Here is a 14,342-nt window from a genome sequence, read left to right on the forward strand (position 1 = left end):
ATATCACTTTCCTGCTTCCAGTCTTGGCTACCACAGTCATTGAGACATTCCTTTGATAGCAAGCCCCTAGACTAAGACATATACTCTGACTTTTTCTGTTACAGAATCTGTATTACTGCGTTGAGGATCAAAATTCTAGTACTTACTCATTGGCCACAACACCCCAGCAGTCCCCAATTCTTGACCTGTCAATTAATATGCTACATCTGGAAGTCAGGAAATATCTCTGAAACCTGTATTACATTGAATGTAGTAAGTGAAGATAAGTACTATCACAATTCAGAAATCATATTTAAGATCATAGAGTACCTTGCATGGGTAGAACATAATTTATGTCTAGCTGAATTGAAGGTTTTCAGAATCATTACCTTAAACAGAATATTTAGTTCATGTTCTTCATTTTGAAATAATTTTTTCTTAAAAAAATTAATGGTAACATATAAGCAACAGATATTATATGATGCTTGCATTTACCATACCTATCATTTGATTAACATTAAGTCCTATCTCATAGATTTAAAGTATTTAATACATGGCATACCTAATTTGTCCATTCGATAGTTACCTTTGGCTTGGAGCAGCAATTCTTTAATCCTGAAAAACGAAAACGTCTGATCTTAAATATGTGGCAATTCCAATAGCATAGTTAGCTAATGCATCAGCTACAGAATTACCTTCACAATAGATGTGGGTCATGTGCTCTATATTATTTATATGCAGAATGATTTGGTCCCACAATGGCTTAAGTCTCCATAATAGGCATGTACAACTTATAATTATGTGACAAAGTTCTGCAGAGTCTGATTCCACTATTATCTTTTGAATACCTCTTTGTTCACATAGTCTTAATCCATATACTTGCTTCTGCCTCCATATTATTGCTATCCGGGTACCCATGAGAGGAAGCAAAAATCATCGAGTGTTGATCATCTCGTACTCTTTGTTCACATAGTCTTAATCACATTAAGTTTATACAATAACCCTTGAGGAGGCCTCCAAGTAATGAGTATGATAGTATGTTTGTAATGCAATGGTCCTGGATTAATTTTCTAGTTCCTCAAACCTTGAATGTCTCTATCTTTTGTAACTTTTGTAGGTAAGATAAGAAGGTCAATAATTTTGATCCATGCTTGTATCTTTTGGGTGATACTCCAATATCGCATATCTCCATTTTCCCATTTCCGTAAATTCCTCTTCTTCCATAATCCGCATAATAATAATTGTCCAGAAACTTCTTGAAGGATATAGGTTTTGCTTTCTTTGGACCTTTTTGTGAATAGGTACTGTAGCCATTCCTTTGGTGTCAATTGTGTATTCTGTTTTAAACATTTTTGTATTAGCCAAGTCCAGGTATATCTTGCCCATTCTCTACGAAAAAAGAGATGATCACTATCCTCTACGTGCGGATTGCGTAAGCAACATGTACATTTTGATGCAATATGAACACCATGGTTTTGTATATTTCTATCCAAAGTCAATATATTATTAAATAATATCCACATGAAAAACTTAATCTTGGTAGGAAGGATGCTTTTCCATATTGTCGTATTGATGGGATCTGGCAGTTTTTTGATACGAAAATATTCCCATGCTGATCTTGCAGTAAATATCCCATGTATAGGCTGAATCTGGGTTGTTAGTGAGTTGATAATTCTTTGTCGTCACATGTGTGATTACCTCGTCAGGTATGCCATTATGTCTGAGACAGAGTTCCCAGTCTTGAGAAAATAGGTCTTTGACTTGTAAGGTTGAGTTTCTTCTTGTATAGCCTGAATAGTTTTCTAGACAACCCATTCCAGTCCAATTCGTGGACCAAGGATTGATATTGCCTTATCCCAGATTCCATTGTAGAACATCCTCTATCTCTTGCCATATGGTCTTGAGGGTTTGTATTCTTTGAACTAAACGTTGGTGTGAGTTCATGGTATCCCAGCTTCCAAATTTGGCTCGAATAAGTTTTTCCATAGAGAAGTACTCTTGTGAAAGTACCAAGCTCTTTTCATAAATAATATCTTCATTGTATCTTCAAGTGAACGTATTGATAACTTGCAAATTAACATGATTAATTAATGAATTTTACATAATATTTATGTGTTTAATGACTTTAATTGCATGTTATCATATTAAATTGAAGATAAATCGCTTACACTTTGATTTTACTATTATTTCTGATTTTTATCATTTTTTACATGGAATTTAACCTCATTTTAGTGAAGAAATATTTTTTACGGGGCCTTAAATACTTGGCTAAAGGTTGGTACAGGCTTTCCTAAATTTTCTGGAATTTTTCCATATTTTTTATATAATGTTTTGACCATTATATAGGCAAGAAATGATTTTTATATATTTAATTAATACATATTTAATTTATTTAATTTATTTCTGATTTTTATATATTAAAGGGCATCCACGTCATTCGCCCAAAATTCGGGCGAATGAGTGGATGATTATCATTTATAATAATAAGAGAGAGAGAGAGCAATTGATTTTTTTTTTAAATAAAAAGGGGCCACCGACATGCATGTGCAATGATAAATAAAACAGCGTACATGCGGTGTCGAGTTGCCGCGGGCATTTAATGCATGCGGCAACCGACACACGCGCTAACCAACACCCTTTCTGGAAATCAACGTTTTATGGCGTCAATGTTCCACGTACATGCGAAAATCAACGCCGTAAAACATAAAAAAAAAAAAAATGGTAAGCTCACCGCATTTTTTTATTATAATACAGGTAAAAAATTGCGGCTCAACGGGAAGAGGGGCGACGTGGCTTCTTCGTAGCCATTCAAATAGATGCATTATTCTCCAATGATTGCGGACGGTGGACGCGCACAACGACGTTCGACACGTGATCAAAGGATGGGGAAAACGAGAAAAAACAATGCCAGCCATTAGAAAAATCCTATTTTTTAAAGAAAGATAAAAGAGATCCAACGGCCCAGATTTATCCTCACTAAAACCTTGATATCTTGAGATCTAGACGTCCGATTGGGCTGAAATTTTGAGGGTAGGTTCATCCTTTCTCCCTCTACAATCCAGATGGTTGGATCTTTAAATAAAGGTTTGGAAATGGGTGAAAATGACTTTTCTAAGCTCTCTCCAAGGATTTGGCCAGGAAGGACACAAGGGATGCTTTGGAAGTCGATAGATCTTGATTCTGCACTCAAAGTTGTAAATTTCTGATTTGTATTTCAATCTTCTTCTTGAACAATTCTAAAACGCCAAGGCATGGGCGAAATGTACATGGCCTAGAAGTTGGTTTTGAATGATTAGCACTTGATTTTGATTCTGATTCAAGATCTGATTTTTTATCCTTAATTCTACATCAATTTAGAACATTTCTGCTTCATTAGATTTTTAATTTAGGGTTGGATTTCATCTTTTCCCCAAATTCTTCACTCTCTCTCAAGGTTAATTTGTCTAGTTTCTCTCTCTGGATTTTGATTTTTATTGATTAGGAATTTAATTTAATATATAAAAAACCTAAAAATAAAATTTGATTCGAAATTTCATCAATCTTGAAGCCCAATTTAAAAATGCCTTTCTTGATTATTTAATTCCCAATTTTAACTCATAAAAGTTGTCTTAAAATTTTATAATAATTGGGAAAGTAATAATCCGAATTAATCTGATCTTAAAATTGAAATATTTCTATCTTGGGGTTTCTAACCGAAATATTTAAAATAAAAATTAAGTCTTACTTAATTTTGATTAATCAAAAACATTATTAAGCATAATTAAGATTTATTAATTGCAAAATTAATTCATCGTTGAATTAATTCATCGAAATTGGATAAAAATTCTTATTTGTTGCCTCCCTGCGGTTCGACCCCTTGCTTACTCTATATTCTATTTTTAGTGACTAAGGGAAATTAGAAATTTTATTGTATAAGTCTAACGCTAGATCAACGACATATTTTCGTGCATTTGTAGGCTTATCACGTATGCCCAGACCATTCTCCTCTATTGGAAAACATAGTTTTGACCAAGCTATCCAGTGTCGTTTCTTATTTCCCACATCACTCTACCATAAAAAAAGTGCCAGAATCTTATTGACTGCTTCAAGGAACTTTTTGGGAACATCATAGACTGATAATTTTGAATAGGAATACTGTTAAAGACATGCTTTATCAAGGTAATCCATCCTCCTGGAGATATAAATTTGCTTTTCCACCTTTCTAACTTCCTCCTGATAGTCGTTAGAATACCATCGAAGTATATGGACTTTGCTTGACCTGTAAATATTGGACAACGCAAATAGAGAAATGGAAAACAGCTAGCAGCGAAGGAAGTGTGTATTTTTATTTCATTTTTCCGATGTATAGGTGTGTTTTGAGCCACATAAAAAGCACTTTTTGTTTTATTAATTCCCTTCCATGAGGAACTCTCATATATACCTAATAGATACATCATATTCTTCAATGATTGTTTTCTTCCCATAAAGGAAAATGATTGTATCATCTGCAAATAAACAATGAAATATGAGGGGCGCACCTCTTTTAGTAAAAAATTCCCGATCTGATTAGTTGCCATAATTTTTTTAATGTTTCTACCAAGAATTTCTCCTGCGAGGATGAACAGACTATATGAGATGGGATCACTTTGTCAGAGTCCTTGGGTAGCTTGAAAAAAAGGAGTAGAGTTCCCATCCACAAGCAATGAGAAACTATTGTGCTCTACACAAGATTTAATCATACCTATCCACGCCTCACTGAATCCAAATTTACCTAAGACTGAAAATAAGAAATTCCATTCTAGCCTGCCATATGTCTTTTCCATATCTAACTTAATGATCACATTTTGTCCTTGAGTTTTGTGATTAATAGATTGGGAAATTTCCTGTACTAAGCCAATGCTCTCATGGATCGATTTAGATTTAACAAAGCCAAATTGTTCTTCAGAAATAAGTTTTGATAGAAAAATACTCAATCTTTGATTCAGAATTTTTGAAATTATTAGATACACAACATTTCATAATCTAATCGGTCTTAATTCAGAAAAGGAATTTGGAATTTGTGTTTTGGGTATAAGTGCTATAAAAGTTACTTTCCATGCTCTCGGTAATGGATTACCTTTAAAGAAGGAACTTACTACTGCGAAAACATCATTTTGAATAATTAACCAGCAGGTAATGAAAAAATGTGGAGTAAAACCATCCAGGCCAGGTGCACTGTATAGGGTATCAAATTTTTTGTTCATTTCAGGTAGTTTACATAACATGACTTTGTCTTCAGCTGAAATTTTATTTGTAATAACATCAAGTAAACTTTGATCTATCTGTGTAGGTTGTGCACTTAGCAGAGTTTGGTAAAAATTCATAGCTGCAGACTATTTGTTTTTGGTCATTAGAATAATGATCTCTTATTTTTGCATAAAAATCTCTCTTAGATCTAGCATTGACAATCGAATGGAAGTATTTAGTATTGTGATCTCCTTCTGTGAGCCATTTCTTATTTGTTTTCTGTTTTAGGAACATTTCATATTGCTCCTCTCTCAGTGCCAGCTCATTCGTCAATTGTTTCCATGAGCATTCTTTTTTATCATCCCAGTTATGTTGTATTTCTATTTTAAGCTTTTCTATTTGTTCCTTGAATTTTTATTTATCTTTATAAATGTTACCAAATGATTCTCTATTCAAATGTTTAATAATTTGTTTTAGTGATCTAAGCTTCATGCTTAGATTAACCATAGGATTAATGTCACTCACCATATTCCAATTTTTTTTTTTGAGTTCAAAAAAATTTGGATGGTTGACACACATAGCTTGAAAATGGAATGGCGGTTTTCTAATCTTATTTTGGGCCTGCTGAAATGTTAATAACATGGGCGAATGATCTGAAAGGCATTTTGGGAGGTATTGGATAGTATATGACGACAATATACTAGTATGCATATTCATCAAGATTCTATCTAACCTTTCATAAATACAATGACAGCCTCTCCGTCTATTACACCATGAGTAGTTATTGCCATCATGCTGCGGCTCAGAAGTTCTAGTTGCATGATTGCATGATTGCATGATTGCATGATTAAACTCCTCCATAACTCTTGGACTAGGATTATTTCCACCTTTTTTTTCTTGAACATCCCAAATAATGTTGAAATCACCTCCTACAATCCAGGGGAAGGGTGTGGCACTAAATTTTTGCATTAGGTGGTCCCACCATGTTGTTCGGATTTGGCTGTGATAAGATGCATCAATGAAGGTAAACAGTACCATGTAAGTTCCTTTTTGAGTTGATATCGTAATACTCTGTGTACATTGATCAATAATTTGTATAATAATATCACTATGCTAAAACAGCCAAATCTTCCCTTCAGCATGGGTCCAACATTCCTGAAGTCCTATTTTTGGTTTGTATTTCTCTATTTTATTTGCATTAGCTATTGGTTCCATGACACCTATAACTTGAATCTTATACTCCTTAGTTAACTGTTTAAGTCTTAAACAGGTTTCTGCTCTAGCTATACCCCTACAATTCCAAAAGAGTGTATTAATCATTTAATTTCCTTCTCGGATAGCCACATAATCTCTAAGGGCCTAGAATATGTTCTCCTACTGGGTATGCACGACTCATCGTCAGATAGTGAAGTGAATCTCAGTTTTGCACAGTTTTTTTTGTCTTCATAGGTAAATTGTCTAAGGATTTTATTCTCTGTACTTGGTTGGTACTTCTAAAGGTTGTTTGTGAGTTGCTGTTTGGTTCACACTTCCATCTGCTATCCAATTGTGTGAGGTTACTAATTCCTTTCAGTACATTTGTGGGTTGTTGTACTTCTTGTAAGTTACTAATTATCTCAAAACTATTCTGAACTTCCAAAGAGAACCTTTGATTTAGTACTGTTTTTTTTTATTTGTGATCTCAGTCCTTCATCTGTTTTGTCATCTGGGTCTACTAGTTTTTGACCGCTTTTTTTCTCCATTGCATGTTGCTTTGTTTTTTTGGAATCCATCCAAGATGACTGGACTTTTGTTGATTGTCCTATAAGTACCCCCACTTGGAATATTTGGTCTGTTGTGATATGATGGTTTGTTATGACTTATTCTTATGAATTTTTTAGCATCACTATTCCTACATATATCATGGTTATGGCCAATCAGTTGACAATGTGAACAGAACATCAGATATTTCTCAAACATTATCTTTTGTTTAATAATTTCCTGTGATATATTCTGTATCAAGATGAATTCTGACATGGGCTTTGAATTCTGACAAGCTCAGGCATAACCTGGATTAGTAAAATTGCAAACACCTTAATCTATAGCAATGTAAGTTACCAAAATAGAGACTATGGATTTGAAAGGATCCGGATTAAAAAATTGTGGCCTGAGTCCCGGAAATCCCACCCAAATTGGGACCAAACTAGATTCTTTTTCTGAGGAAAATTCGGTTTTCCAATGGAATGTTTTCATAGTCACTTTGTCTAGGTGCCACAAGTTTTGGCTCCAAGCTCTTTGAAAATCACTGTTATTCCTAAACCGCAAAATCACATGCGTTTCATCTAGAGCTGTAACATGAAATTTGTGTTTGAAAATGTTGAGATGCTCCAATGCCTCTATCATATTCTTTATATCTGGTCTTCTATATGTAAATTTTCCGACAATTTTATCCTCAAAGGATTTGGCCATGGATCTAATTTCCTCATCTGAAAAACTAATCATTTTAAGTCCATCCTGTATGGTATATTCCCTTGGTGGGATATCAGTTATGAATTTGGGAATAAATCCATTCCTAATTTCATGGATGGGACTATTTTTCTTTCCTTCAATGCTGTTAAGGATGTCCTTATATGACTTCTTTTCATCCAAATTGTTGTCCTGTGTTTTCTTTTTGTCTAATAGGTTTGTATCCTGTTGTAACTGAGATCTAACTATATGGACTTTTAAGGTATTTTGGGACTTAAACTTAGAGCATACTCTTTTTTTTTCTTGTGACCGTTTAATTGTATTATTTTTAAAGTTAAAGGGAAAACACCTATAGTGTTTATTTCTCAATTTTCCATTACAACTTTTTTTTATGCTCCTTGGGAATGGTTACTATCTCTCCGTACGTCCAGTTTAGTTCTCATATCGGGTGTTGTCAGTTGATGTATTCTCCATGACTCCATTAGTCTATTCCTTTAACATTTCTTATCTTCCATTTCAGTTTCCTGGTTTGGAGTTCTACCGATCATGTTGTTCTCATTTGTCTCTATGGTAAAATTTTGTTCCTGATCTTTGTTCTTGTTGGTGCAGTGATCTACTTCTATATCTCTTTTATCTCGCAGATCATCTACCTCCACGAATTGTTCCTCATTGATTCTGTTGTCAGTAAAATTTTTCGGCATAGAGATCTCTATGAATAATTTGTGCTTTTGGAATTTAACCATATTTTGCCATAAGTGAGCAAAGCGGCATAGATAAGGGCCTTCTTCTGCAAGGATCTCATGTTCCATTAAAGACCATATGATAGAGCTCCATTCTATCCGATGAGATCTTTTTTCCTCTAAGAATTTTTTTGCGGTTGATAACTCATAAGTGACTCTCTGATCCGCAGTAAAGGATAAGTCATACCAATTTGAGAGGATATTTGTGAGCATAATGGTATTCTCTGCCCAATCACTTGGTACCATATCTGATTGAATCAATCGAGTATTCTGAAATTTCTCTTTTTTCCAGTCAATGCCAGTTACTCATCGATATCCTAGATTCGTGTACCCAACTTCTCCGTGCCTTGGGTTCATAGTTTGCAAATAACTGGATAATAATTTCTCTGCAAATGGGTTCTTCATAATTGATCTCTGTTAACTTCCATAACCCAGCTTCTCTCAGGAATTCTCCATTTTTCCTCAAATCAAGATCTCCCAAAATTGACCCACTAACAATCACAAGTTTATTTTCCAAGCTTTGGATACGGGAGTTGCATCTATCTTTTCGTTCCGTAGATAAATTCCTACGTTTGATGCATTGTGAGAACCCGGTTAGGGTTTTAAACTCTTTCATTTTGTAATTAAAAGATTTTTAATTAGATCTTTATATTTTGTCGTCCTAAAGATTCCCCCTCTCTCTTTAACGATACATATAGTTATTATTCTAAGAAAGACTCTTAAATTGATTTCAATTTCTGTTTTTGCTTCTAACGAAGGTTTCTACGTATAGTTTGTCAAGTCTAATTTAGCTTAAATTTAGATTGAACTAAACCAGATAGACAGCAAATGAGCTCACTTCTAGTTGAAACCACAAAAAAAAACAAAACACAGCTATTTCGATCGAACCTTTAAATCTCGACTATTGAAATGTTATACGGATCTTTAAATCTTTCACGAGCCTTTAAAAAAAAATTGAAAATTTAATCTTTTTGAGTTTGACCATACCTGAGAGGATACCTGAATCGCTTCTTTCCTCGAAAGATATTTTGCCAGTATTTTTCTTCAACTTGGATCCAATTATGGTCCTTGTTGATGCGGGGAAACCACTTCAACATGGCCTCATGAGAGATCGCTGCAGAATTCTGTTCTTCCTCTGATGGCATTTTCTGATCAAACTTCCACCGATTTGAATTCTCTTGACATTTCAAATGTAAATATTTTCTGCCAGGTCGTCTTCTCACATCAACATAATCTCCTTCTTCATTATGCTTCAGCTCTCCCGCCAATGTGACACCGTACGCTGCCTTTGCTCACCCGCCAGATTTCACATTTATCGTCCACCCTTTTCTCAATCTGATTCCCAGTTACAGACTCTAGCTGCTCTACCACCCACCCTGACCGTAGACGATGCCGATATCCACCTAAATCACCATTTAAATCTACATCCGAATATATATCCCCCCATAAAATTGGCCCTTGCTCCGCCCAAGCTCCGCCAATAGTTCCTCCCGTACTCTGCCCTATCTATCTACCTATCTATCTATCTATCTATCTATCTATCTATCTATCTATCTATCCATCCATCTATCTATCCATCTATCTATCTATCCATCCATCTATCTATCCATCCATCTATCTATCCATCTATCTATCTATCCATCTATCTATCTATCCATCTATCTATCTATCTATCTATCTATCTATCCATCTATCTATCTATCTATCCATCTATGTATCTATCTATCTATCTATCTATCTATCTATCTATCTATCTATCTATCTATCTATCTATCTATCCATCTATCTATCTATCTATCTATCTATCTATCCATCTATCTATCTATCTATCCATCTATGTATCTATCTATCTATCTATCTATCTATCTATCTATCTATCTATCTATCTATCTATCTATCCATCTATCTATCCATCTATCTATCTATAATGTGCGAGTGTGTCCTTTCTTAAAAGTATCTTCAATTCTTTCTTGCCCTTTTTTAAGTTTCGATTAAGCGGGCTACACTTATGAAACTCTCTCTGGGAAACGATTATCTTTCACGACGCGTTGGACAGCACGTTGCAAAACTGAAAACTCTCCCAGCCAGACAGCACGTTTCGAAAGTGCCATCTGTAAACGAAAACGAGTAAGAGAATGCTGGATATAACGAGTTGGACTAACTTTACTCGGTCTGCTTGCTATCGCAACAAACCCAGATACTTAAAAAATAACATACAACACTTCTCTTTTTATTTATGTTTTTATCCAGCAATATATCAGTGTATCCATCTATAATTTAATCAATATATCTATCTATTGATTACTGTGTGAGTGTGTGGTCAATGCCAAAAATTCTCTAATTCTCTCTTCCTCTCTCTTTCTCGTTTTGTTAATGAGGGCTCCACTCATAAGCCTATGTCTGGGAAAGGTTCAAGTATCTTCCACGAAGCGTACGAGATTCCATCGGTAGACACGACGTTTCAATTCTTTATAATTGTTTGTAAAGTGCTAGCCGTAAACGAGAACGACTGAAAGCTTGCTGGATATACCGAGTTAGACCAACAAACCCGCGTACTTAAAAATAAGATAACATACTGCACAAGTCCTTTAAAGATGAGTGAAGTTCCCGCCCGCGTTCGTTTTCTAAGGAGAAAAAACACAGCGTGGAACACGTTTTAGTTTACCATCTTGCAGAAGAGTCCGTTATATGTGCCTCGAGAGGGAGAAGAAAGAAGTAAATTCTACAGTGCAGGTGATGAAGAAGGATCATATCGTAGCCCAACGCTGCGATATTTTGTTCGAGGAGAAAGATGGGGGGAATGGATCAGTTCCCTTCGTTTATGGAGTCTTTCGCGGCGCCATCTATGGACGAGCTTATGCTTTGGGCAGACTCGGTGATCGCGGCGCCACCGCCGAAGATTCCGTGCAGTGCCTTTGAGTGTTATAGGAATCAGAAGAGGGATCTTGGTAGCTCCTGCCAAGGAAGCGGGATGAATGTTAATGCGAGGATGTTGGAGTATTTGAGGAAAATGGCAGCGGAGAAGAGAGAAAGGGAGAGGGAGTGCATCAAGCGTATGAAGCATACGACGAGAGAGAGGCACCGGCGGGAGAGGCTGAGCCAGAGCTACGCTGATGTCTACCGGATGATTGGTCCTCAACGCAAGGTTCTGGTCTTCTCTTTCTCTGTTATCCCTTTTTTGCGAGGAGCTAAGTTAGAGAGAGAAACAAGGAAAGAGAGTTTTTACGGCAGACTTGTTTCGTAGAAGGGGAGGGATAGAGATAGATAGATAGAAATCTAGATTGATTGATATAGAGATAGAGATAGAGAGGTAGATTGTGTGGGTGTGTGAGAGGACAGGAGAGAGGGGGATCGACAGATGGATAGATAAATAGATAAAAAAGTTGGAGAGGTAGGGGGAGGGAAGAAGACAGAGGGAGAAAGGGAGAGAGACTGAGAGAAGATGAAAGAGAGAGGGAGAGAGGAGGAGAGATGTAAAGAGAGCGAGAGAGACAGAGAAGAAGAAAGTGAGATGGAGGGAAAAAGGCGAGAGACGGAGAGAGTGGGAAAGGGAGAAGGGGAGTGAAAAAGAGAGGGAGAGAGAGACAACGAGAAGAACAAAGAGAGAGGGAAAGAGAACTGGGAGAGAAGTAGAGAGAGCGAGAGAAAAGGAGATAGATAGATAGAGAGAGAGCGAAAGAGAGAGATAGATAGAGAGAGAGAGAGAGAGAGGGAGAGGTAGATAGATTCAGGGGGGAGAGAGGGAGGGAGATAGATACAGGGAGAGAGAGATATAGATAGATAGATACAGGGAGAGAGAGATATGATAGATAGATTCAGGGGGAGAGAGAGAGATAGATAGATAGATTCTGGGGGAGAGAGATAGAGATAGATAGATTCAGGGGGAGAGAGAGAGAGAGAGAAAAATAAACAGAAAGATTGAGAGAGAGCGAGAGAGAGCACGAGTGGAGTGGAGGGGATAAACAGCACAGAGGAGAGACAGAGATAAGTTTTTTAATTTGGGGTGTGTGTTTTCTATGTGTCTACATTGTCTTCCTGAAATAAGGAGGACGGGACAGAGAAGCCCTTCAAAACATTTTCTTCAATGCCCTCCTCGACAACCGAATTTTTCTCTCACCAGCTCGAAAGAACAATAAAATGAACGCATTTCCTCCTCCCATCATTAACCAACCTCCCTATCCTTTGCAGTCTTCAATCTCGACAAAACCCACTAATCCGCATTTCTCTTTCTAAACTTCTCTCCTCTTCTACTTACAGACGGGCAAAATCTCCATCGTAAGGGAAGCAGCGGAGCATCTCCGAGGGCTATGGAGAACAAGAGACGCTCTTCAGCGGCGCAGCCACGAGCTCCGCGCCGCCGCGGGAAGAGTGGACGGCGGGGAACCCATCCGGCTACGCGTGGGCAACCCCCTCTCTCCCGTCGATTCTATCATCGCCGTTCTCGAGAGGCTGAAGAGTCTCGGCGTACGAACCCAGTCTATACGCTCCTGCGCCCAAGACTGTGAGCTCACTGCCGCCATTGACGTGCAGACCGAGGTAACGAACCATCATCGCGCTTTGTCCTTTGCTATGTTTTTCGACTCGGTCTTGCGATCCAAGAGTCCTGATCACCATCACCATCGCAATTGTCTTACGCATCATCATTATCATCATCGTCATATTTATTATCGTCGGGTTTGTCATTCTCATCATGGTTATCATCATTGTCATACTCATCATCTTTAGAATCATTGTCATACTCACCATGATCAACACCATTGTCATGCTCATATTCATAATTGTCATTGTCATATTCTCCATCATCACCATCGTTAACATATTAATCGTCATCATTGACAAATCATCACTCAGCATCATCATCATCATCATCATCATCGTTAACATAATCCTCATCATCATTCTCAAACTCATGAACACATTCACCAGAGGTAGCATCATTAACAGATTCATCACCATTATCAGCCGCATTGTCATCACCAGCACCAGCATCATCATCATCAGCATCATTATCATCATTATCATCAACATATTTATCATCATCGTCGTCATTATCATTATCAACATTATTGTCATCATGATCAGCATCGTTGTCATCATCAATTCATCCTCTCTACCATAATCGTTTTTATCGCTTCATCAACATGCATGCAAACCAAGATGAATATGCAATTATGCGTACAACCATCATCGTATTCGCTCATGGATCATTTTTTATCGGCTTGCTCATCGGATCAAACTATCGTGATCATCGTAATCCACCACATCCCTTATCTGCGGTTTTCGTTATCATCATAGTCACAGTTATCCGATCAGTCTATGTTGACAGGGTTTTATTTATATGCAGTTGCGGACGGATGAAGTGCAAGCCGCCCTTCGACGTGCCGTCGTAGAAGTTGAATGGAAACTTCGGAAAAGATTAAATAGTCAAAGTTTTCTTTATTTGAGTTGACTAGTTTTCCACGTAACTGTATGCTTTCATTAAGTTATGTCAATAGCCGTTCGTTATTTTGTCTTACATTGCTCCACCATTCAAACATGTTGGCTGTTAAGCGATCAAAGAAAAATGCAAATACTTCATCCCAAAAGATGATGCGAACCGGATGATGGGTATCTGATCCGATCGTTGGAAAGGTCAAGTACAGGGATACAAAACTCAGTCCCCGCCTTCGATCAGATAATAATCGGTGAAATATGCAGACATGTAAGTACTGTTTCCGTTTATTTTACAATAATATATTGTTTATTGTCATAGTAATGGCATGAAAACAATAATGTGCATCCATGCAACTCGTATAGTATTGCTTGAGCAGATAAAGCTAAGTTCAGCAGAGTGGTAGAGATTATTAGTATCACCTAAATTAATTTTGTTAACTAATAATATAAAAACAGCCATTGGTTTCTGAGTCATCTTAAGACTTTGCTTCGACAAATGGATCTTGAAGATGTGCATAGAAAGTATAACAGAGAGGAATT

At 36.8% G+C, this 14,342-nt stretch overlaps 1 protein-coding gene across 1 annotated transcript; it reads left to right on the top strand.

Annotated features, from left to right (window-relative positions):
- Positions 1–11,004: 11,004 nt before the first annotated feature.
- LOC144706707 (transcription factor BHLH148-like) lies at positions 11,005–13,971 on the top strand. Its single transcript, XM_078579705.1, has 3 exons — positions 11,005–11,514; positions 12,627–12,905; positions 13,714–13,971. Exons 1-3 carry the CDS (start codon positions 11,161–11,163, stop codon positions 13,816–13,818), a joined length of 738 nt encoding a protein of 245 aa, XP_078435831.1. The 5' UTR covers positions 11,005–11,160; the 3' UTR covers positions 13,819–13,971.
- Positions 13,972–14,342: the final 371 nt, after the last annotated feature.

This window comes from Wolffia australiana, chromosome 8 (genome assembly GCF_029677425.1).
Source record: "Wolffia australiana isolate 7733 chromosome 8, ASM2967742v1".
Lineage (NCBI taxonomy): Eukaryota > Viridiplantae > Streptophyta > Magnoliopsida > Alismatales > Araceae > Wolffia > Wolffia australiana.